The sequence below is a fragment of the Anas acuta genome, chromosome 6 (genome assembly GCF_963932015.1).
Source record: "Anas acuta chromosome 6, bAnaAcu1.1, whole genome shotgun sequence".
NCBI lineage: Eukaryota > Metazoa > Chordata > Aves > Anseriformes > Anatidae > Anas > Anas acuta.
Window position 1 is genome coordinate 23,546,376 of NC_088984.1, and position 25,199 is coordinate 23,571,574.

The window sequence follows — 25,199 nt, forward strand, 5'->3', positions numbered from 1 at the left end:
GTGCTTTATTTCAGCATATCTCTCTGGCAAGAGATTGACCCCAGGCATTAATTGTACTTTTTGAAATTCTGAATAAATTAACATCAACACATTTTTTCCCATACATTTTTACAGCTAGCCCCTTTTATTTTTTTGTTTTGAGAAATTCTGCTGGTGTGAGATCTATTACCCATAATGACATACGCAATAAAACTGGAGCCAAGGAAACTCTTGCATGAAACACTTCCAAGCACGCTTACTGTGGCAAGCTTGCTGACCAAGACTGTCCATTGATTAATGAGCTGCCCAACTGCTGGCCAAGTCTCCCACAGTAATACTGCTTCACTGGGCAGAATGCAGTGACGACTGTCCTTCCCTATGCCTCTAACATTTACTTAGGGGCATGTACACACACATTTTAATCTGCATCTGTACCTTCCAAACTGTGACTGGAACACGTTAGGATACACATGGAGCATTTATTCGGAGTGATAAGCATCTCATTCTTTTCACAAGTTCATCTCATTCTTTTCACAAGTTCATTGTGTGTATTTGGTTTGTGCAAATTATGAAATTAAAAGGGCAGTTGCCTAAGTTAGATCACAAACAACATTTATCTCTTTAGATACTGGTTCTGTTCATACTCTGTGTATAGTTCCAGTCACCCCAACAGCTAACAATGATGATATTGCTGACACCAAACTACAACAGAAGAATTTTCAGCAATATAAAATCAGTTTGCCTCAATCTCAAAGCACTTTGGCAGTGGAAAGCATTGCTTAAATTAAAAAAAAAACAAACAAAAAAAATCACGAGCAGACTAGTAACTGCCTATATTCATACATTACTTCTATGACCTGTTTTTACTGTATAGAGCCATTTCAACACCAGCAGACTAGAAGGAGGACATACAGCAAGGAAAAATAATTCAAAAACAATATGCACACTTTACAGCCACTTGGATATAACTATAAAACTTGACTATATTAATAGCAATGCCAAAAATACCAAGTATATTTACATTTCCAAAACTCTCTTACTTCAGCATCAAAGCGGGGATCCTGATAAGCGTCGCTGATATTCACTGGGAGACCTGTGGAAGCTACTAGTTCAGCAATGCTATTATTTATTAGCCAGTCAGAGTAAGACGATGATTTCTCCACACTGTCTTTGAAACTACCAAAAGGCATAGGAAGAGAAGAAAATAATGGTCAACATTGCTTGAAAGTTGAGAATGTCTTATAGGCATATTCATAGGAACAGCAGAATTATTCAGTTATTAATGGTTACTGAGCATTACCTATGAAACAATAACTTGGTATCTATTTGAACAGTACACCAAAATATTATTTCCTTTACACAATTCTTTCTACTGAAAATAGCATTGACCTCTTATGTAAAATAAATACATTTAATAATAAAATGAATTGATATATGAATCAATAGCAGGATTATGTTCCACATTTCTGCTCATCAAAAGAAAACAGTTCTAAATATTTTCTGTAAAGCTAGCTGAAAGCAAAATTTCAGACTTTAATTTTTCAAATTAGACTAATAACTTGAGTTATTTAAAATCCATACTTCCATTTTTTTTTTTTTTGTCATCTGAAAGGCCTTGTTTATTTTTTATTTAGTCTGGAGTGCTGGATCAGAGTGGCTGATGAAAAGATTATGAAATAAGTTTTGAAATCAATAAAGCAAGTGTGTTACAGTAGGTGGATTCTGGTAGATATACGAGCTACGAATGTCAGTAAACAAGCATAAGACACCAGAATTAGGGGCTTGACACACCAGACTCCACCACAGCTTATGCTTAAGATCTCTGTAGACACAGAGTTTTCAAGTCCTCATCCAATCCACAGGAAAATTCTCATTGACTTACTGTAAACAGGTTTTTGACATTGGCAAGGGGTACCTATTTCTGTGTGAATAAATAAATGCATATTATCTTAGCTTTGAGAAGAAAACTGATGAATTTTCAGCACCTGAGAAACATTACTTAGAAAAAAAAGTGACACTGAGTGGCTATGGAAAAGACTGCTATGGCTTGAAACCTCAAAATAATGGATAGGGATGAAGGATGCACAGTAGAATGTGTGGAAGACTCAATCAAAGTGAAAGGATTGATTTTTGTTGGCCGCATTAATTTTCTGGAGACTAATTCAACTCATTTATTTGAAAGAAAACTCAATAGTCCTAAAAGGCTATAAATAAAGATAATAATAATGATTTACACAAAGAAATCTAAGTGTATCAGCTTTAAGTTGGGATAAGGATTTTGAGTGACTATAATAAATGTTACACTTTGACAAGAACCTTTACTGTAGTAAAATGTTTTTAAGCTAAGTAATAAATTTTATATTTGTATAATTTAAGATTTATTTCAGGACATCAATATACTTGAGAGGAAGGAAAAATCTTTAAAGATAAAAATCTAATTTCAAACACGTAGCTCCCAATTCATACCTTAAAAATCTGGATGATATTATCATTATAATGTAAGACAGTTTAAATGAGGACTGGATTATGAGTGTCACACATTTTAAATGGCAAATAAATTCAAGTAAAAGAAATGACATATTTCAGGAAGAAGTTTTAGAAGCATGTTCTACTATGTTTCCCCCAATTCTAGCAAGTACTTTACAACTGCTCTCTGGAGGGAGGCACTCAACTTTCACCAGGAGGAAATATCAATGCTTAATTCTGATGCAAATCACAGACAGCTGGCTCCCTCTCCATCCTCAGCAACTCAGAACAATCAAAAGCTCCTCTAAAAATTACAAGCAACAATTTTCTCCATACTGTGGAAAGCCATGAGTGAGTGCTGCTGGACTGATGCAGGCAGCTGCGCACCACTGCCCCCGTGTCTTGCCCACACACAAGTAGCAGCACCATGTGCCAGCCAGAAAAGAAAACCCAGCTCAAGCACCAAGCAGTGCTGCAGGCTTCCCTCACACAGGTGCATCCTCGTGGACTCTCCCCAAAGTGATATTCCTTGACAGGGATGACAGAACATACATGGGACAGCAGGGAGGTTGTACTGCCAGAGTCATGAGTACCTTCAATCCTCTCTAATGTGACATGAACCCTTTCATGTGAAGGAGTTCTCGTGAACCCACAAACTCCTAGGACTAAGAGAGGGAACAGATGTCTTAAACAGCATAAAAACACTGCAAGGAATCAGACAATACACAAGTGAGTGTCATCCCCAGGGATGGTGACAGTGAAACAGCAGTAGCAGGGATTTCAGAACTTTCTTTGTACCTGTCCAACTGGGAGGGAGCACAAATATTTTCCTCAGCAAGCAACCCACCCCCTGGCTCAGCCTGCTCACCTTTCCTCTACCTCTGATACTTCGGTTGCAGAACAGTAATCTCAGCTACATCAGCCACTAAAATGACTTCTGTGCAGGAAAGATATAGCCCACAGCATCTTCTCACTGGTACAACCAAACTGAACCCTCAAGGCTTCTACAATTCATGTAGCTTTATTTTATTTATATTTTTTTCCAAAGAGAAAAAAAAACACAAGAGATTTGGCAAAACTGTGCTTCAAGAACAATGTAATTGACAAAAAGGAGAGCATTTTATGAATAAGAATTGAACTCAATCCTGGTGTGTGTTGGCATCTGCTGAATTGAACAGAATAATTGAAGCGTGGCCTTGTAAGGTATTTCTTTACAACCAATGGAAAATAAGATAAGATGTGAGTATTCATTATAATATTCAAGGTCTAAACAGGTGAGCTGTTATTAGGCACAGATAAGAAAGGCAAAAGAAAAGCTAATTTCTTCTAAAACCAAAGAAAATGTGTTAGCACATAAGATACATTGTCCTTGGACCTTCTCTCCTTCAGATAAAGTTTATAACTAGAATGATTCTCAGCCTATAATCTTTGGATTTCCACTAAGATTTCATATAAATTGTATTTATCTTCACTAGAGTAGTGATGAAGAAAGTCACCTTGCCATTTTTCCCTTCATAAAATATCTCATGATGTTACCATCAGTTAGGGATGTAGAATGTGGAATAGAAAGGGCAAAACTCACTAGAAGAAATGCTCAAATGTCAAGGGCTCCTGGCATTGTTCTGTACCCTAAATAACCTTTATTTTCCCACTATAGTGCCAACAACTCAAGCTGTGCCTGTGCTAGATCCAAATGTGACATCATATCTGTCAGTCTAAACTTGATCTTTGTAAAACCAACTTCACTCTCCACTAGATGAAAAACGAAAGAAAACCAGTAAGCCTTTACATTAAGATGCACAGAAATACACCTTTATAAGTCTTATTACACTGACTACCAGTTTGTTTATTCGTGTGCCTCAGACCAAAGTTAAAATAATCTTTACTTGACTGCATGCAGAGCAGGCTACTACAAATTGTTTTTTGGTAACATGCTAGCATAACTATGGTAACAAGAAATGAGCCAGCTTGGTTATCTTGACACTACTCTACATTGTGTTGACTAATCTGGCTACCGATCAATTTTGAGAAAAACAAGAACAACCACATCCCCTGTCCCTTAACAAAAGGGATTTATTTTCACCCTTTTAATTGACCAAGGAAAAGAACAATCTGAAGCTTTTTGTCAAAAGAAGTAACTTATGATTCTCAGAATTTTTATTCATATTTAACCTTAAAGTGATATTTTTAATCACTTGCTTTTCTTTCCCAATTTTACCTCACCAATCCATCACTCTTCAGTGATGGATAGGGCATGGAAGAGATCTAGTTTCTACCACTGTCTTTCTTTGTGGACCCAGACTCTGCCATCAGCCTATACAGACAATATACTAAAATAAAAACAATAAAATAAAGCTACTATTTTTGTAATGCTGAGATCAGTCCATGAAAAACATAAATAATTAGGAACTGGCACAATTTGGAGTCCTTGGCTAAGGTGAATGTGCACTTTGTAAGTGGTAACTTCTTACCACACTGGAGGTAAAGAAGTAAAGCACTAAAAGCAGAATAAATCCATAAATATGTTTTGAATGTTGTTTAAAGGGCTTACATATGGCAAAGCACAAAGTAATCTTCCAGCCTGCTAAGTTACAGAAAGCAGGATGGACAGAAGGTTAGGCTTACCCCATTATGACAATCATTCTGCATGGGAAATAAGTATGATTTTTCTGTGTACATATTTTTCTACATATATATTTTTTTTCACATATGAGATAATCACTGAGTTTGAGCTCTAAAAGATGGGAGAAACCTTCTCACAATAACCCTGAATCTTCATCCACTCCTTTGGTATGTAGGAGCTTTTAAGTGAACTTTTGTTACTGGTTTTCATTATCTTGTAGGAATTAATACAATAACCCCACAAAAATCTCGATTATTTCTTACAGTTAGCTTTTTGTCAATGTTTAAATACAGCTCCTGCCAAGTAAAACATACACATTTATTTTGACTGGGGTTCCACACCAGATTCGGTAACAGGAACACAATTTCTAGCAAATTCATGTTCTCTGTGGTTTTTAGATTTTCCAACTTGACGAGAACAAAAATCAAATCTTACTGGAAGTCTTTCAATGCAACTGAAAGGAGGCATTTTGTAAGAGATCAACAAACAATTTTAAAACAATTTTGTAATTTTTACTTCAGTATTAACCAATCAAAATGACATTTGTGTATTCTCCACAAGTTCAACTATAAAAAAGCATTAGTTATTTCCTGGTTTCTCCTCTGAGATAGTTCAGATAATTTTAGTATGTATATAACAATATTGACACAAGCAATTTTTCCTTTGAAGTGTACAGGAGTCTTGTCCTGGTAAAAACAGTAAGCTCACATTCCTCAACCAAATCTACCCAAAGCTCTGTAGTAAAATAAAACTAAGATGAAGCAAATTCAAAACTGTGAAAAATGAAGTAATCCATTAACCATATAAGAAATGAGTACTAACCTGTTTTCAGTATCAGCACTGCATTTTGGAGATAACAACTCAAAGGATTTTGTAAATTTCACCACCTGTCACATCAAAAAGGAAATAAAATTGTTATTAAAATTATAGATATATCAAGAAAACATTAACATAAAGTTCCTATATTTAAATAATATTTTAATCTGGTGATTGTAAAATAAAAAATACCTCTATATTCCCAATCATGTTCAAACACGCTATGCATTGCTCATAAACAAACAAAACTAAACAAAATAGTTTGATATTCCTTCATAAGTTATTTTTGCAACAGTATGGTCCCCTTCAAAAAACTTTGGAACATGAATTACAGAGGTTTACCCAAACTTCATTGCTTTTTATATATAGGAAAATAAACAGAGGTTTGTTTTTTATTAGTACTAATTGTAACCTATTTTCCTTGAACATAATGTGCCAACAGCACACAAATGAAACATTTTAAGAGTAGCTGATTTGACACAGATAATATTTTTGGATGCTAATGAATACCCACCTTCTACTTCAGTTCTGTATTGTAAACATCTTTCGTGTGATATATGTGATATTTTAGACATGGCTTCGCATTGAGTTACTCCTTAAAGACACACACTACTATGTGTGTGTGTGTGTATATATATGTGTGTGTATATATATAAATATATATTTATATATATAACCACCCCAAAACAGGCAGAATCAGGAAGATAACTGTTTTGCCACTTGTAAAAATGCTCAGTTGTGCAGCAAGATGCTATTCTCCTATTCCAACTTAACCTAAGATTTATGATTATTTAGAAAAAGAAAGCCTTGACCCTTTTTAGGCTTATCTGAATACCTTGTCTGTCCACGTTTCAGGATTTGCTCCAGAGGAATAAGAACTCATTGTGTATGGTTTGGAAAAAACCCTCTATGTTCAAAGGTAGAAATAGTACTAAGAGCAGAAAAAAAATGAAATGCCACCCACAGCCTACTTGCTACAAACACAGTGTACTGCTCTATGAAAAATAAAAATCATTTTATACTTGCAAAGATAGGAATGTAATTTTTTATAATTTTGTAATTATAAAAGCTGTGTGGGGGGTCTAGAAAGAGAAAAACTAGAAACATTAAAATTCTGTAACAGAATATATACATGAAATACATAGCTTGATCTTGCTTTTATGAATGCTAGTGTAATTTAGGGATACCCCATTGAAAGTACTTAATTTCTATTAGTTTAAATGAAATGAGAACCATATCTTTCCTCCAGGAAATCAAATGTTTTCTGCTAATATATACAGTCTTGTGATTCTCTGATAATCATTTACACTTGTCATAGCCTTGCAACAAATCAATTACAGAGTCAGTGAATCCAAAGAAAAAATTTGGATAGAAAAAATGCTATTACAAACATTTTTATCTGTCAGCTACTTCTCAAATCAGCAGAAAGAAGGATAGATTGTGCTGAATAGCTGCAAAACACGGAATGAAGCTACCAATATAAAGGCAGCCACTTATTTTACTACTGATTGCAATAATCATAGCAATGTTAAACATTCTTAAAAGAAGATCTCATACCCTGCGAATAGCAGTATCTACAGTGTCCCAGCAAAAGTCCGTGTCAAAGTGATGCATGAAATCCAGCTCTTGACATATACTTTCATATAGTTTACCTCCATATGTTCAACTTAACTGTACAACAAAATAATTATTCCCTGATCAATTGGAAAGAGCAATTGGAAAAAAAAAAAAAAAAAAAAAAAAGAATACTTCAGTAATGTTGAAAGTCATGATTTCACTTCACCTGCTCAATGTGAAATCTTCCTTCTATCACAAGAACAAGTATAGTTCTAAAACTGTTTGGAAATACCACCTATTTAACGAGGCTTTAGCCTGAAAACATCAAGATGATAAATTCCAGGTAAAAGTAAATGAATCTACAGACAAGGCTTCTCTTTTCTTCAACTACAAAAAAAAAAAAATAAAATAAGATAAAATAAGAATAAAAAATAAAAATAAAAGAGATAACAAATCAGGTCATTTTTATTTTTTAAGCACACCAGAGAAGTGCCTTGGTTCTCAGTTAAGCTGTCCTAGCTGCTCTGCAATACAGACAAATTCCATGACATAGAAAACTGCAAATCATAGGTTATCTGCTGGATCACACCACAGTTGGATCCACCAAAAACTTACAGGCATTCCATTAAATTTCTTTAGTTAACTTGAAAGAAATAAATGTACCTTTCAGTTTCCCTGAAAAAAAAAGCTGCTACACTACTCATATGTTAACCCTTCTTCAGAACATGCAGACATACTTACTGGTGATTCAATATCTTCTAGAAGTAATACTGAGCATCTTTCACACTTTAGTAGGGTTTGGGCCCGATGCATAATTTTCTTGACAATTTTCTCTAAGTCAGTCTGTTCTTCGAAGAGGTCATTCACTACTTCCAGCAAAGCCTATATATAAGGATAGAAACCTTTTGTTTTAGTTGCAGAATAAATAGATACATGGAGCATCACAAGGAGTCGATCTCTGGTCTTCATTTTAATACAAGTAATACAACGAAACCTTCACATAAAGTTCTTAATCATTTCAACAGAATCAGTGTGTGGAGGGATGGGGGTATCTGAAGAGAAAAACAAGTATTCATTTCTAAGCTCAACACTGGGCACAATACCACTCATAGCAAACAGTGAGAATCTTTCAAACATTTTGATCCAAAAATGAAACAATGGCTGTAATGCAACTCTCCAAGTACGCAGTATGGATTGAGTTACTTGATTTGCTGTATTGAATTTGCTGATGCATTTATACTCATTTTGTTCATTTATTTCCCATTCTGCATGTTCAAAGTGGGAGAGAAAAGATGACATCGAGACTTCTATATTCCAGTAACACTCTGATCCCAAATTAACCACTAACAACTTTGTCTGTAAAATATGATGATTTAAAATGAAGAGCTTCTCATTTCATTACCTATAAAAATAATAGGCTATGTTCTTTCTTATTATGAGACCAAAGTAAGTTTTCATAGTTTTGTCTGGGATAGAGTTTATTTTCTTTTTAGAGGCTCACATAATGCTGTGTTTTGGACTTTTGATGAAAATATTGGTGACAAAACACCAATGTTTTTACTTGCTATAGAGCAGTGTTTACACAGAGCCAAGGATTTTCCTGCTTCTCTTGCTGCCTTGCCAGAGAGGAGGCTGGGGATACGTAAGAATTTGGGAGGGGATATGGCTAGGACAGCTGATCCAGGCTGGCCAAAGAGATTCCATACCACATGGTGACATGCTCAACAAAAAAAGCCGGGGCAAAGAGGGACGGGGGCGTGGATGGGAGGGGAGACATATTCAGAGTGATGGTGGTCATCTTCCCAAGCAAATGTTACATGTGATGAGTCCTGCTTCCCTGGATGTGGCTGCCGATAGGAAGTGGTGAATGAATTCCTTGTTTTGCTTTGCTTATATATGTGTGTATCTTTTGCTTTACCTAGCAAATTGTCTTCATCTCAACCCCATGAGTTCTTGAACTTTTATCTTTCCAGTTCTCTCCCTCATCCCACCTGGGGAGAGAGAACAAGCAGCTATGTAGTACTTAGTTGCCTGCCAGAGCTAAATCACAGCTAAAGTCCAAAACTTTTCCTTTTATTCTGATTTAGGCCACTGAAACTAAAGGACACCCATATAGGTAAGCATAACAATGTTAGTGGGCTTAGCTCTCCCAAGAGCAGTGGTCATCAAAATGCTGATCACAGTCACTGGAAATTGCCACCACCAGTACGCAGGTTAATGGGGGCAGGAGGGTGAAAAGGGAGCAAATTATGGACCTATCTATCATGTTTTACTCAACTATTTTCAACCACAGACTAGCCAAAGCTGAAGACCAACAACAAGTTAAAAACACAAGTACAGGCTACTGTGTACTTGTCAAATGGCAACAAATACTTGCTATTCCTCCCATAGCTAAAGCAACAAGAAACAAAAATTCACATCTCTAATCCAATTTCCTAATGTGTCCACCCACCAGAATTTACCACTTTCTTATGAAGAATGAGAATGTCCATAATATTTTTCTGCTGAATGCCTCCCTTAGAAGAACAAATGCCAATTCTTCAAAAGTCTGTCATTGTTCCCTGCATGCTGGGAATCTGTAGCTAATTTTAAGTCTTCAAGTAATCAAAAAATTATTTTGTTTGAACATCAAACAAAGCAAAAAAAAAAAAAAAAAAACAACTTTGGCAGACAGGCTTTTTTTTCCTGTTTGTTTCATGCCTCTACCCCAAAATATAGTAATCTGTAGTCGGACCCAGACAGAAGGCAAGCTCAAATACTTAATGACCCTTAAATCTACAAACTATTATAAAGGGCTAATTTTGGTTTTCAGAGTAGTGGAAAGTACTAAAATCATGGATATGAAAATGTTAGCACTTGATATAAGGACCCACCCCACTATAGTTTCCCAAGATTTGTGAAGCAAGAGTAGTTCAACACCACAGATGGCATTTCTATTGAAGCTTTGATGAGGTTCAATCCACGATCACAAAAGTATTATCTGTCATTGAAGGAAAGGTGATGTGAAAGAAATTCAACAATTAGGAAAAAAACTCCAAATGAGGACTTTGTTTCTTAAAAAATAAAGGCCTCTCCAAGAAGCAACTGGCATGTGAGCTCAGTACTATTTTCACTTCTTTGGAGCCTCCTGCCCCAACTCATGCATGGCATCAGCAATGAGTAATGTAACATATCTATGCAAACATATGCTGTCAAAATCCTTCACATAGAGGTCTTCTTGCTTGCTTACTTTTATAAGGATACATCCACATTATTTGTACATGAACTGAATATTACAAATCCAGCATACCAAAAGGGTTATTTCTGGAGTTTTACAAGAGTTTGAATTGCTGCCAGGGTAACTTTCTACTGTACTGTCTTGTGTCACCAGCACAATTGTCTCAGTGCTACAAAACAAGAAACTGACACCAGGAAACAATAGCCACCAACAAGAGTGTTTCCCTCCCATGTTCTCTGTTTGCTGCCTCAGTAAAGTTCACTACCTGTTGGAAATGCAATTTTTTGAAATAAAATATAGTCAAAACTATTTAGCAAACGCATATGCGTAACTGGAATCTGAAGGAACAAAAGAAGGTCCAATACGTCTTTTGTTACCCACCCTGCTTCTGTCGTACTCTTTCCTTGAGGCTGCAAACAGCTGGGCGTTAGATATGGCAATTCCGCAGAATGGGAGATACATCTGCATCACCTAGGATCAGAAGAAATTAAAAACAACTGCAATTAGACGCATGTTATTAGCAAAGAGACCTAAACTTAGGTTGCATTTCCCAGGAAGGTCTTGACCCGCTCACTCTTCAGCAGAACACTAAAAAAAAAAAAGTGAAATCATTATAGACAAGGAACAGAAAATGGATGGAACAAAGACCAATTGGAAGTAAAGAATGAATGTATTTGGTTTCATAGGTCCCAACAGTGAGTTTCCTCTATGACTTATCTAGAAAATTGCAGATTCTCAAGTCTAGCAATTGTTTGCCAAAGACTATATTAAAATACTGTAGGCACAGCAGCTTCCCCAGCAGAAGTATTCTTTATTTTTTTTCTGGACTGCTTTTGCTCTAAGATCTAAAGTAGGTAAAAACTGAAAACAGCCAGCTTGAGTCACATTCCTGCTGATTTCTAGAGGACACAGATTTTGCAGAATACCAACACTGTGGAACATAACACATCCATCCAAAACTCTTAGTCAGAAAGCTGATTGTCTTCTCAGTGAGGGGGAAAAAGGGGTGGGGAAAGGGTTACAGATATGCTTGAGAAAGCACAAGGGAAGAGAAAGGATATGGAAGTTAATTTAAAAATGAAAAAAATAACAAGACTTAGACCTGCAAGAACCTTCATATTTAAACCTTTAAGGGGAGCAAGCTAGGGCTTAATACATCACCATCCATTAAGAAAGAGAGACTAGACAAGAAGGACTGGGAAAATATTGAGGCACAAGCTGACCATACTTTAGGCTAGTTCTGTTTGACATGAGTAAACCATTCTGGTCAAATATTTGAATAGCTCTAAGACCTGCACTTTCACAAGGATGACAGTGGAACAAAGTCCAATAATAACATTTTTTTAAGCCACATACTGATAACAAGTCTGTAACACACTGTCATTGCAAAGCAGTTCCAAACTTGGGTCTGAGATACTAAGTAGATTTTATAGGTGCTGAATGGTCTCAACATTTGTGAAGCCAGCAGGAATTGGAGTATTCTATGTTTTACGGAGTCAGCCCCTCTGTGTACCTGAAGAGATACAGAAGTTCGCCTGATGGTTGGTGGAATATATGAAAAGGTTGATAGAGAGAGCTTCAGTCCACCTTGATGTCTTTGGACAAAATGGTCTGAGCACTGAAATAAACTTCACCAACAAGGGAAGGGAGCCTGATTCAGAAGGGTTACTTGGCTTTGCTCCATTGGACCTATTCTGAAAGATACCTCTACTTGTGAAACACCCAGGCACGGCTGAGGAGGGACCAGGGCACAACTCAGGTTGGCAGGAAGCATCACTACAGGGAGTGACATAAAAGTCACATGTGGGCTTCCCATCCTGAACTAGTGAATATTGAAAATAGAGTGTATAACCTGAAAATAGTTCCAGTGAGGTGCACTGAAGCATATCACTGTGATTTTTAAACTAATTATACGTAATCATTTCTGTAGCACCATCATTAATTTCACATGGTAGGTATATGATATTCTCCTTTTTGGTAACAAAGTGTGATTTGTAAGTGAAAGAGCATTTCCAATTGAAAAAAAAAGAAAAAAAAAAAAGTAATGCTACAGCAACTAACCATTCTTCTCCCCAGTCTTTGTCAACTGGGAGATGCACTGCAAGCAATCCTCTCCTGTGAGAAATTCTGGCAAAGAGAAACTGGCATTTGTCTTTGGAACTCCATTTCATTAGAAAATTACTGCTAACCCAGGGAAGTGGACTATTAAGACTATTTGAGAAAAAAATTAAGAGTTGTGATCTCTCAGAAGAACCAGAACACTCAGCAGCAATTGCTGTTCTGCTTCATCTTCCTTAAACACTCCATAGGCTACAGAACTAGTTCATTTGTGTTGGAGTAAAGATGAGTCCTCTAAAAGGATCTTCAAATCCTCTGAATTTTGCACCTTTGCAGCTGCCATTTTGTCAGAGTAACTGCAGATGTCATGAATCCACACAAACACATCTATACTGCTAGTTTGCAAACACTTTACTTTAGTTCACTTCCACCATGGTTCCCTGTAAAGGAAAGTGAGGCACTTCAGACTTGTCAAAACCCTATCATTGTACAACAGCAGTAATTAAGCTGGTCATCTATCACAACAGACCTGTAGGAAAGAGCACAAGAAATGAAAAGCAAGGACTGAAATACAATCCCTGAGGGGTTCATCATTGTTTAAGAACTTCTGAGAGAATTTTGCATATTTGTAGATTTTACTTCCAAATGAAGCAAAAACCTATCTGTATTCCCTTGTAATTATTCCTTTGCAATAATATTAAATGCCACAGACAAGTAAGATGTATGTAGAGCAGAAAAATTTAATTGAGAAAAATCTGACATTGGAGTAATTATTTACATCATAGTGAGGCTATATACAATTTTTACTTAATATAAATAAGTATTCACTGGTCCCACACTGGAACCTATTTTCCCAAATATGACGTGACACCATGGCAATGGAAAGCAGTTTATCAACCTTCAGCCATCACAGAAGCAGCTAGCAAGAACATCTATTTAGCAAGAAGAAAATACAGTTTTTCAATACTGAAAAACACCACTCTCCAGCATACAAATTCCAATTTCTATACAGAAGCAATATCAATTAAACACTGGTTCATGAAATGTCAAGGGTCTAGAAAAAGCTGACTTACGTCATTTTTTTCCACCACTCAAACTAATTGTGCAAGGTTTAGTGCAACTAAAACAGACATCAAGTACCAAGCTGTTTAATATAATCAGTAGAAAAAAATTAATAAATGTCGACAAGTATTAAGAAAAAAATAGATAAAATCAACCATAAGTTAGAGAGAAACCATCCCATAGTAAGCTGTAATAAGATGTAAATCAATTATCGCTGTTTACAGAAGAGCAAGCGTAAGAGCAAAACCCTACTGTCTTTCCTCTTCTGTACTTTCTGAGCTGTAAGGGCAACTGCTGCGTAAAACAGTTCTTTGGCAAGTTGTAATATAGTACCAATAAAGAATAGACATTGCTAATGGTATCTGAATTTTAAATAAGATTTTTTTCATCAAAAATTACTGAATGGAGTTATCACATTTTGACTTCAAATTACAAAATTAAGTCTGCAGTGCCTGATGCTGCTTTCTGGTTTATTTTGTCATGTTTTAAGAGAAAAGATGTCTTTACAAGCACCTCCAACCTACTGATGTTACATACTCAGCTCATTTCTGACCAAGCCACACATTATAATGAGCTGGTATTGTTGTGCAGATTCCCTTCAAGTATTTTTCCTCTGAGGGGAACACAAAGAAAGAGTTGAGGAAATAGCATATAACACCATAAACTGGAGACAACCCTTTAAGTTACAGGTATATAATTACAGATCCTCTGGTGCTCCAACACTTTGCAATACAGAATCGTAATGCACTGCAATTCTATTTCCATTCCTGCTGATTATTACGATTGCTTCTTAAATAAAAGCATTTTACTTAAAATAAGCATAAAAACACAGTCCATATCTTAATGTCTTAAATCTCCAGCACAGATATGGTTTGGTAATATAATATTGATTTTTGATTATAGCAAATAAATTAGGCAGAAGTCTAAATTTTAGAGAAAGGACAGAGATTATGGCTGGTCATAGATACACTGTTACTCAGCACGTCACAGGAGCAGACCCAGATAACACATGCTTGTTTTCATTTGTTTCAGTGAGGTGATCTTGTCAAGAAGGAGCTGTTTTCTTCCCCATCTGCTGTTCTTCCTGCAGCACTGGACGAGTCAGGCTGGCTTGCCTCTACCACCAGCCAAGGTCTGTACAGGTTCTACCAAATTGTTTTATTACATGGTGAAGCCTACGTGATGCTGGAACTTAAGGGATCACTGGCACCCAGTTCAAAGCTGGAGTACACTGCATGTTTTCATTACACCAATGCACAATATGTGCATGAAATTCATGGAAAAACAGCTGACGTACCCTTCCAAAAGGCATAAAATTATCTTCCCTTGCCTAAAGGAGATTTTTAAAAATATTTTTGAAGGAAAACAGAGTGTTCCTGAAAGGAAATTTCCTTCCATATCTAATTTGAACTAATGACAGGGAAAAAAGCCTGCAGATTTATTAAACAAAGCAAATTGCTAAGAAAGAGAATAGGCAGAATACTAAAACATCAAAAATATAGCTTTACTAGATATACTTTGTTCATTTATTTTGGCAAATAAGATTAGTTGCAATGATTCATCACAGTACCTTGAGGCATATTAACAAACAAATCAGTAAATTTGTAATAGTATATTTTATTAAAATAATGTTCAGTCTGAATAATAAGCTAATCTAATGAACCTACTAAGATGCTGGAAGAGACAACCATTTGTTCTGGTGCCAGCTATAAGGCATTCAGATAATTGCAGGTTAACAAGATTATATTGTGAATTACTTGAGCATACAGGGTCCAGGTAACCTGACACATTTCTCATACCTAACAGTCCAACAAGTGCAGCATCCTCGGGTAGCAACTACAGGCACCTCAAATTCAGAATGGCATACAAAAGCTAAAAAGCTGTATTCACATACAAAGTATTCCATATTTTATCAGGGGAGGAAACCATCTATGGAAAAACGGTGAAGTGATAGGGACCAATTCAATATTTCATCTTCTTCATTTCTGAATTCTATTTTGTTATGGGATCATTTTATATTAGGAGTACCAAAACACGTATACCAAAGGAATGAACAGGATAAGTACTAGAAGCTGCAATATACACTCACTTAATTTTCAGCTGAGGTCTGATGATGATGCATCTTTTCTGCAAAACTAAAGCAGTGATATCAAATGGCTGTCCTGCCCACTGTTACTTTTTCCTTCCTGCAGAAGGATAGATTCTCATTGCTTTATCACCTCCACACATCTCCAAATTTTTCCAACTGTTATAAGCAAAGTTAGACCTTTAAATCTGCAGATAAGCACTGAAGCTGTAGCTTCATATTTAGAAGTACTAAGCATTCCCAAATTCCACTGTATTAACTGCTAGGACACGAAAGCTACAAATAAACCTGCCCTTGTTTCATTGGTTTGTATGACATCAATTCTGAAGTCCAGATGAAGCACAACAGTCCTTCAAAATTTCAGAGGGCAGCCTTCCATATGGTTCCTCTGTTCATAAGCACAATTTTATAGACCAACAGTTCTATACCTGGCTGCAGTGTTGGGACATCTATACTAGAGCATCCCGGCATCTTGGGATATAGCACTCACTTGCCTTTTCATAGATACTGGGACATAGTCAGAACATGGGTTATAAGAGTTGCCTAACAATGTTCCTCTTAACTGCTAAAAAAGAAGAGTTTCTCTAGTGATCTGGGCTTGAGTCTCATAGTAATTTATATATGCTATAAACCTTTTTATCATGAGAAACAGGTAGTACCAGACCTCTGATCAAGCTCTTTCTGACAATGCCTGGCCACAGGTGACACCAACATTCTCCTCATCACACAGCCTGGGGACAACGGTGCTTCACAGAACTTGCAAACCCTTCTCTTTCTGCTGCCCATGAAAACCCCACTGCTGGCTCTTACTTCCAAAGTTCAAAAAAAGCCTATTTTCTAGAATTGAGTGTCTCATGAGAAATAGCTGAAGTTTTGCAATTTTCACCTCACAAAAGGTATATAAGATCTTTAATTTCCTAACCTCACTGTTGTTTCCCTCTCTCAAATAATACAAGCTCCACATCAACCACAAAGCAGTATGAAATAACAGGAATTATTTTTCTTACCCCATATAGGGATGCAGTTTTTGGTATCTGCAGATCTCCATGTGTTTTGCCTTTTTTTTTTTTTAAAATGACATCTAATGGTATAGACAACAAAGCTAGCTGCACGCATGCAGACCTGCAATGCAGAAAGTTATTTGCTAATCGTGAAAAAGAGCCAGTGCTGCAATGGCAGCACACTGCAGAGGTAAAATGCTAGCTTCATGCTGCTGGCTGGAAAGAAGCCCTGAACTCAGCTTCAGCTAAGTGCAGTGACATTTACCCTGCCTCCTGCACATGCGGTTTTCCCCGCACTAAGCATTCTCTGAGAGCACTCAGTGCCACAACTATCTGAGGGATATAGGCTAACTCATGGCTTCCAACACGCTCCAAGCATCCCCTTGCCTGTGGTCACAAAAGACAACAGTTTGGATGTCTGATGGAGGTAAGATGCCTCTCAGGAAGACTGGAGTGCCTAATCTGGCACAAACTTCAGGATATACCCTCAGCAAACACTTATCTGGTTCAACTGTTGTCTTTAGGGGCCGCAACAATCACTTCTTTTTATACAGTTTGCTTGGTAATTCTGTCCAGGAAGCGAGGTAGTACAGGCTTCCTAGAAAGAGAAAAAAAAAATATCTTCATAAAGCAAATATTTTTACAGTAGCTTAAAGTGTTTTATGAACATACTTAAAAACAAGTCAGGGAAGCCAGCTGCCCCTTGAAACACTTCCTGAAGTATTAAAAATAGGTTCAGCAAATGAAATATTTTAAATAAATCAGAAAATGAGAAACCAAAATAAATTGCAAAATCATTAAGCACAAGCACTCATCCAAACTCCATCACCTTCTGCCAGCTGTCCATACCTCTGATAAAATCTGATCATCACCTAGATTTGCAGTTCCCAGAAATGTTTTCCAAAATTATTTTTCCACTCCAAGCATGGACAGAACCATTGCTTAGTAGAGTCATCCCCTAGATAGAGACATCCCATGAATTATGGGGCATACCAACTCAACCCAGCCTGTAAGCTCCTGCTCACATCAGTGAACCAACAGAGGCTGGAGCAATTTTCTATTGCTTCTATTATTTTTTTATTATTATTATTTTTAATTTTACCTGTGGTTATTTACATGGTGCCATAAAAATGTCCTAATATTCACAAACAGATGACTGTGTCTCTGTCCTATAAAGCTGGCTAACTGTGGAAGCTTTTGATTGCTGTAAACAGCCTGAAAAGGAGCACGGGAGCATTTCTTCAGCCCTGACTCTGTGCTTGGCTGCCTCATATAATTACTGGCACACATTCAAACGAGATAACTGCGTCACCAGACAGATTACAACGCGCATCGCCTGCAGGAACAGACTTATTGCAGTTTTAAAAACCTGACTCCTATGTAGGTCACTGTCCTCACAAGCCATGGTGCTGGGAGAGTGTTGCACATAGGACCAAGGGGCAGGAGAGGGCATAAGCGCAGCATGGACAGGTTCAGCCTCAGCCCCTGCCCCTTTCCAGCCATTATCGAGGCCCTACAGCACAAACCCCATCTCCTCTCTCTCCCCCTATGCACCACAGATGTTTGAAGTGAAGACATCTAATTTGATTTACAGTAAGACCCTTGTAAGGCTGTTTATACAGTCAGAACTATACACACCTACTAATCTTATTTCATTTTTCTGGCAGATATCTGGAGGTTTCTTGCCCCAGTCATTTTGCAGCTAAACATTATTCATACCTGCCACCACCAGCAGGAGATGAAGTTCAAAAAATCTAAACAAGCCACACTGAGTTATTCTGTCTTAACTTTAACATTGCAGTGAATTTAGCATTTGGTATAAAGTGGAAAGGATAATAAATTGTAGGGCAAATTTCTAGAGTAGCTCATTTCAAATACTGTTTTAATCCAGATAAATCTGAAATATGACAGCATTTCTTCTAGACTAGAATTTCCTCCCACCCTTCCCCCCTCCAAATTTAAACATATGTAAAATGGCTACTAATCTAGGATCAAATCCTATGGTCTCATACATGCAGAGATCCTTCTATCTGCATTGGAAGCTTTTCCCTGTTTGACTCATACTCTGTGAGTGATGCCCAATAACAAGCCCTGTCCCAGCAAACACTTCAGGTTATCACTCAGTTATTTAACATGTGAAATCAATCAGGATTTGCAGCAGGAAAAGCAGGGAAAAGGGAAGGAGAAGAGTTGGACAAGGAAGAATATTGGTTCTATTAAAATGAGATATGAAGGATTAAAATGAAACATGAATGAAGTGAGGAAGAGTAGGGGATGGCAAAGAAAAAAGCATTGCCACAAGGAGCATCAGTCACAGCATAAGCACCTATAAGCCTTATGCCTGGCGTGTAGCACTTAGTCCTGAGGGTTCAGCAAAGCACATCAAGCTTGAAAGCAAGGAAAAAAGTCATCCTGCAAGCAGACCAAATGAGAACTGTGAAGCTAACCTAATATGATCAAACCAGTAAGCTGGTATACTTCTATATTATGGGCAAGTTGAAAGCCACGGAGATGCCTCACTACAAGGGCTTCAGAGTCTCCACCAAGTCTGGATTGTGGAGGTATGCACCATGTCTGTGTGATGACACACAGTTCAGTTACAATCAACACAACCATTGTTTCTTTGTCAGGTCTAGCGTTTCCATCTATTGGTTTTGAAAGCTGGCAGGGCGCTGTCCTTTGTGGCAAGACCTGACAGAAAAATGCTGGGCAGCTTTTATTAGTTCATCTGAAATAACATGAATGAGCAGCATCGTGAGACAGACAAGTGTCCTCAGAACCACAGCTCCTACTTACCAATTAACTTTCTGTCCTTCAAAGATGACCGTTGTTCAGTCTTTGACGCAGTCAAATTATATCATCACCTTAATAAAAGTCAAGTTGACAGGGTTCACAGAGGACATTTTACCTGCATAACATTTTCCAAAGAGACAAGAGAGCCTGTTACTGCCTGTCTGCTATCTCCTGTTGGAAGATGAGCCACTAGAGGCTTGTCCCCAGGCACAGGAGCCCACAGCCATTGTGCACTGGTAGGCAGTTCTGCAGTGCCTTAAATCTCAGTATATCAAAGCACTTTGGCAGACCAGGGTGAAGTTTTACAGCAGCAATATCACGTCGTAATTTTCTTGTGGAGACAGGAAAACTGAGCCAAAGAAAGATGAGATGATTTATCTCAGGGAAGGAAGAAGGTCACAGATAAAGACTTTGTCAAAATTAGGGAAAAGCTTCTGGTTCCCACCACACCTGAAACGCTGTACCCAGCCTGCCCAAAGACACTTATAAAAGTTTCATAACTGCTGTTGCGTGAGACTAAGATATTGGTATTAGTTCTGCAGAATAAGAGGAGAAAAAAAGTGATACTGTTACTGATAAAACAGAACTACAGATCAGAACTTTAGACCTGCATAGAAAGATTAACAAATACCATTTTAAAGTTGATTTTTCCATTAACACAATTGCAGATTTCTGTTTTACCCTGCCAGATTGCATCACACATCTGTGGTGTTACTTTTATGGGTGCTACTTGTAATCATGATATCAATCATGATATCAATACCTGTTATCATGATAACTAAATTGTACTGAAAACAAGAATAAATTCCACATGCACCCTTTGAGAAAGTAATGTTTAAGCCACACAATTCTACTTACAATTCAGTTACGAACTCCCAACTCTTGTCAAAAATGAGAACAAGATACATTTGTATACTTCTTGCTGCAATCTTAAAATATTAGAGTACACAGGCAAAGCAAAAAAACACTTCTACTAAATGTTGCATTTTACTGAATAAAGATGTCTTCTTTCACTTTTCTTACAAATTAAATTGTCTTTTAAGCCAGAGCACAGACATGTGTTACTGCGAGTTGTGAATGAAACAATCCTGCCATTGCATAAATACTGTGTGCAGTTTAACCAAAAAAGAATTTAGCTCATCTGTATATAACAGTCCTTGATGAGATCACAGTGATATTATTATGTTTCTATTCAGGTTCTTCTTTCATATATTTTTTCATATTGGATTTGTTTAAATGTAGAGAGACTGTTTCTGGAGGAGCTTACTGCAGAGGCCCAATGCTTTGCCATGCTGAGGTCCTCCAGCAAGGCAGGTGTTCTTGCTAAGAGCCCATTCTCCTAGCTGAAACCTCAATGGGAATACAAAAGCCTGAGTCTAATGCACAAACCAACCAGATTTCTTCAGTTAAATTTTAGCAGGTAGGAATAAATTTAGCTTCTCTGTTCTCCCAGAAGAAAATCTGAAGCAAGTTTTCTTATGCAAGTGAGATAGAGTCTGGGTGATAGTTTAAAAGACAGCCAGACTCATGACAACAACTACATCTGTCTGTATTCCCTTATGTTACTCCGTGTCAAAGCATTTTTAGTATTTCATAGGCTACAGAAACTTTATGCCCAAATGGATAAAGCCTTTGATGGAATAGAAATAGTCCACAGAGGACAACATAGAGCATAACGGACTGTTCCTTATGTCACACTATTTTATGCCTCTTTTCCTACTTTGATGCTCCTGTACCTATTTACCTTATCGACCATTTCTTTCATAATACACAGAAGCATCACTACTACCACATAATTACAGCATATTTTTGACACAAATTCTTATGTTATTTTGTTGAGTTTCTCCTGCCAGCTCTTCATATATTTATCCAGAGAAAGCTGTTTCTGTTCTCCTTTCATTTCTGTAAAGAATACAATGCATTTCCAGTATATATATTTTTTCTTTTTTTTTTAAATGTAATGTTTCTGCATTTTGTCATAAAGTATGTATTTTTTATACTATCAGAATTGACTATATTGTAATTTCAACCCAACTATACCAATTAGATAATCTGAATTAGTTTCTATTACAGCTTTTTCAGACCCAATTAAGAATTTCTGTAATGCTTATAACATGCATTCTCATTTCTACCTTCCATATTATGAGTGTTCTACTTGTCACATGAATGGGGGGGGGGGGGGGGAAATAAACCCTACAAACCTTTATTTTTTAAAAGCACAAACCCCCACGTTGAGCTTGTATATGAACAGACAAGTATATATCAATAATAGCATTTTCAGAACTGCCTCTATCTGAAGTGACAGAGAACTTCCTGGAGGGACACATCTATAAAATCTAGACAGTGCCATTCTTAGTGGTCTAAAGTTAGTAACTACCCAATTAGGGACAGATGAAAACTGATGCAGTACCAATACAATAGTAATACAATGGAGCAATTTCTTAAACAACAAGATTTAAAAAAAAAAAAAAAAAGAACACACAAAAATGCAGTTTCAAATGAAGGGAACTTCTGAAAGACCATCACAAAGTACAGAAAAATTCTTTAACTGTTTTCTTATTATAGCTACTTGAAGAGAGCATTGAGCAATTATATTCTATCCTTTCTCATTTTCCTCACTATGGACACAGTTTATTTAAAGGAACAACAGAAGAAAAGGATATGAACCAAATACTACCCTCATCTATGTCAGCGTGAGCTTTCAGTAATACCTCTGACATTTTAATTTGTATTTACGTGGTTGTAATTTACAGAACTTTGTCTTCTTTAAAGGTCTGGAAAGGTGGTTGATGCCTCAAGGACATTTTCATCAGCTCTGGTTGTATCAATTTCACAGAAGACAGATTGACATTAAAATGTATTTTACCCTTTCCAGACAGATGCCAGTCAGAAGAAGCTGAGCATAAATATTTACAAAGTTTCTGTGAAGCCATGTAATCTGCAAGACAGCTTGACTGGTTTGACATTTCCTGCTTTCTCCGTTCCTCTGCTCTATAACTACAAGAGTGCCTAAATCTCACATCTTACTGGTTTGTCCATGCACAAGAACATCTGAATAAAAACAGGAAAGGAAGCAAGCATTTCTGCACAGCACTTGGAATCCTAACCATGATTTCAGTAACCGCAAGTAAGAAAAATATATGCTATATATTGGTAAGATTTAGAGATACAGTTGTAAAAGAACAAATTGTAAAAGAAAGTGTAAAAGCTGTACTTTGATTTTCTATCTTCACTGCAAAAATAGGAAAAGAACATATATGGGGAAAAAAGATTATGCAGCACATAGTAAAATGTGCAATTTATAAAGAAAAAAAATGATTCAATCTGTAATATTGAAAACATACCAGCTAGAGAAAGTAAATTTGTATATACAAATACACTTCTGTCTTTAATCTTTGCTTAAAAAAAATAACTTTGAATTCTACTGTTTTGCCCAGAATCTTCACAAGACATCAGTAAGAAAGAATCAGAGTTTGGATGGATGAGAGCCATGACCTTCTGGAGTCAGGAATCCCCTTTCAGTTGATGTTAGGCCTTAGAAGAATAAAGTCTGCCAGAGCAGTAAGAGGTAAGCCAGCTGTTTTCCTGAACTAAAACCTCCTTTTTTCTACCCAAGGACATCTGAAATTCTCTTTAGAACAGCACTTGTCATAAGGTGCCGTTACTAGTACTTGCTGATTACTTTCTTACAGCCTCCATTAACTCTGCAGTCAGGGAGGTCAATATCATTAACTGCTTTCAGTTTCAGCTCATGAAATTTTAAAAATAAAACAAAAGTAATAGTTTGGGTATTTCCCTAATTCTTTAGAACTTCCAAATTCATGTTCTAAAATACTGATTTACAGAACACAGCTTTGACATTTGACAGATTCTTTTGTCTTGAAAAATGCTCCAGACACATTACCACTCATTCAAGTCTATCTCAGATTCTTTTCTGGATCCTCCATTGGATCATTATCACAATGGAAGAACTCATCTCTAAGTGAGCTGTTCCAAGGTTTCTGATCACTGCTGCAACATGACCAGCAGAGACATGCCTGAAAGTCAGCTGAGGTCAGAATCTGTGAAAGATTTCTCAGAAACTAATAACATTTGTTTAATTAACATACTGAAAAATAAGTTATGCATCTCATTGATCAGACTGAGGTGTTTTTTATAGTTAAAATACTTTCCTTTGGTTATAAGTACCTACATATTGCAAATACAAAAAGACTGTAGCAACAATCCAGATGCTACAACATGAAAGGTCTAATGAATGGCATGAGTAAGATTTGTAAGGAGAGGTAACATCTCTGACACCAAATGATATGTTTGCACTGTAAACCTCTTCATGTTACTAATTCAAAAGGTATTATCTGGCACTGATAAGCTGAAGAAGTTTCAAACACCTTTGTTATTGAAAAATATAATATAGATTTTATTTATTTTTATTTTTTTAAGCTAACTGAGAATACACATTTTGGGGGAGGGGGAACATTATTCCATTCAGCTGAAATTGTGGTAATTAACTCAGACAGTAAATTAGCATCTTCCAAAACTGCCTTTTGAGCACCACTGATTGACAGAGCACCAGGAGAAGCACTGCACATTGCTGCACCTTTGAGCTTTAGGACTGGGTAGGCTATAGCAGCCTTACTTGAAAAAAAAAATAAAAAATCAATTTTTGTCTGTGCTGCAGACTTCAAGGTGCTGATGAAAGCATGTGGGCTGGTTTGGATATGAGCCAAGCTTTTTCCACACATCATTGTGTCTCCTGCACTAATGACTCACACCTGCAAATGCTATCCAATTTCCAGGCAAAGATACTTATAAATTGGGACTGTGGGGCCAAATCCTGGTGGTGTAATTATACAGATCATGATTTACCTAAAGCACCTGTCTGTACAGCGTAGAGGAAGCTGGTGACACTGAATTCACTCTTTTCAGGTGCCAGGAAAACTGGGTGCATTTTCTCTTCTGATAAAATTCACAGCGCAATATTGCAGACTGCTACCAATCTGATGTGGTAAAGTACTACCTTGCTGCATGAGAAACATGATCACAGATCTGTGAGGTCCACTGGACACAGAAAATATCACACTATCTTCTCTCACAGCAGGTACAGCAGTTGTTTGTCATATAAGCTGTTTATACCCAGAGACTTATCTGTTGCAGGCCACTGCAGACAAAGATTTCAAACAGAGATTTTTCAAAAAGAGGTTTTATTCAAGCAAAAATACTGTTGCCCCAAGTTCATGATTACAGTCTTGCCTAAAGCATCTCACTTGCTGGTCCAGTGAAGTATTCAAACATTGTCACTACAGTCTTTCAGAAATTCTTCCCCAGTGCTCAGAGACTGCTCCTTGTTAAGGCTGCAGAAGCATCAGCCTCCAGTAGCAATTACATATCTTTTTCTCCTTCCTCTGCAACTGGCCACAAAGTGTTTTTATATGTACTACATCTTCAGATGATGTAGTAAAATGCAGATGCCATTTGTCTTCCTTTCTTTCTTTGGTGTAATTTGGTGAAGGGCACAGAAGAAACAGTTCAAACCAATTGACT

The 25,199-nt window shown here is 36.9% G+C and overlaps 1 protein-coding gene across 1 annotated transcript in view; it reads right to left on the bottom strand.

Moving 5' to 3' along the window:
- The window catches only part of PDE11A (phosphodiesterase 11A), a 134,798-nt gene that overhangs the window by 66,746 nt on the left and 42,853 nt on the right, over positions 1-25,199 (bottom strand). Inside the window, exons 3-6 of the mRNA XM_068685803.1 lie at positions 11,040-11,129; positions 8,183-8,323; positions 5,891-5,955; positions 1,020-1,155 (exon numbers count right to left, since the gene is read on the bottom strand). Coding sequence (XP_068541904.1) covers positions 1,020-1,155; positions 5,891-5,955; positions 8,183-8,323; positions 11,040-11,129 — 432 coding nt within the window. The remainder of the gene's footprint in view (positions 1-1,019; positions 1,156-5,890; positions 5,956-8,182; positions 8,324-11,039; positions 11,130-25,199) is intronic.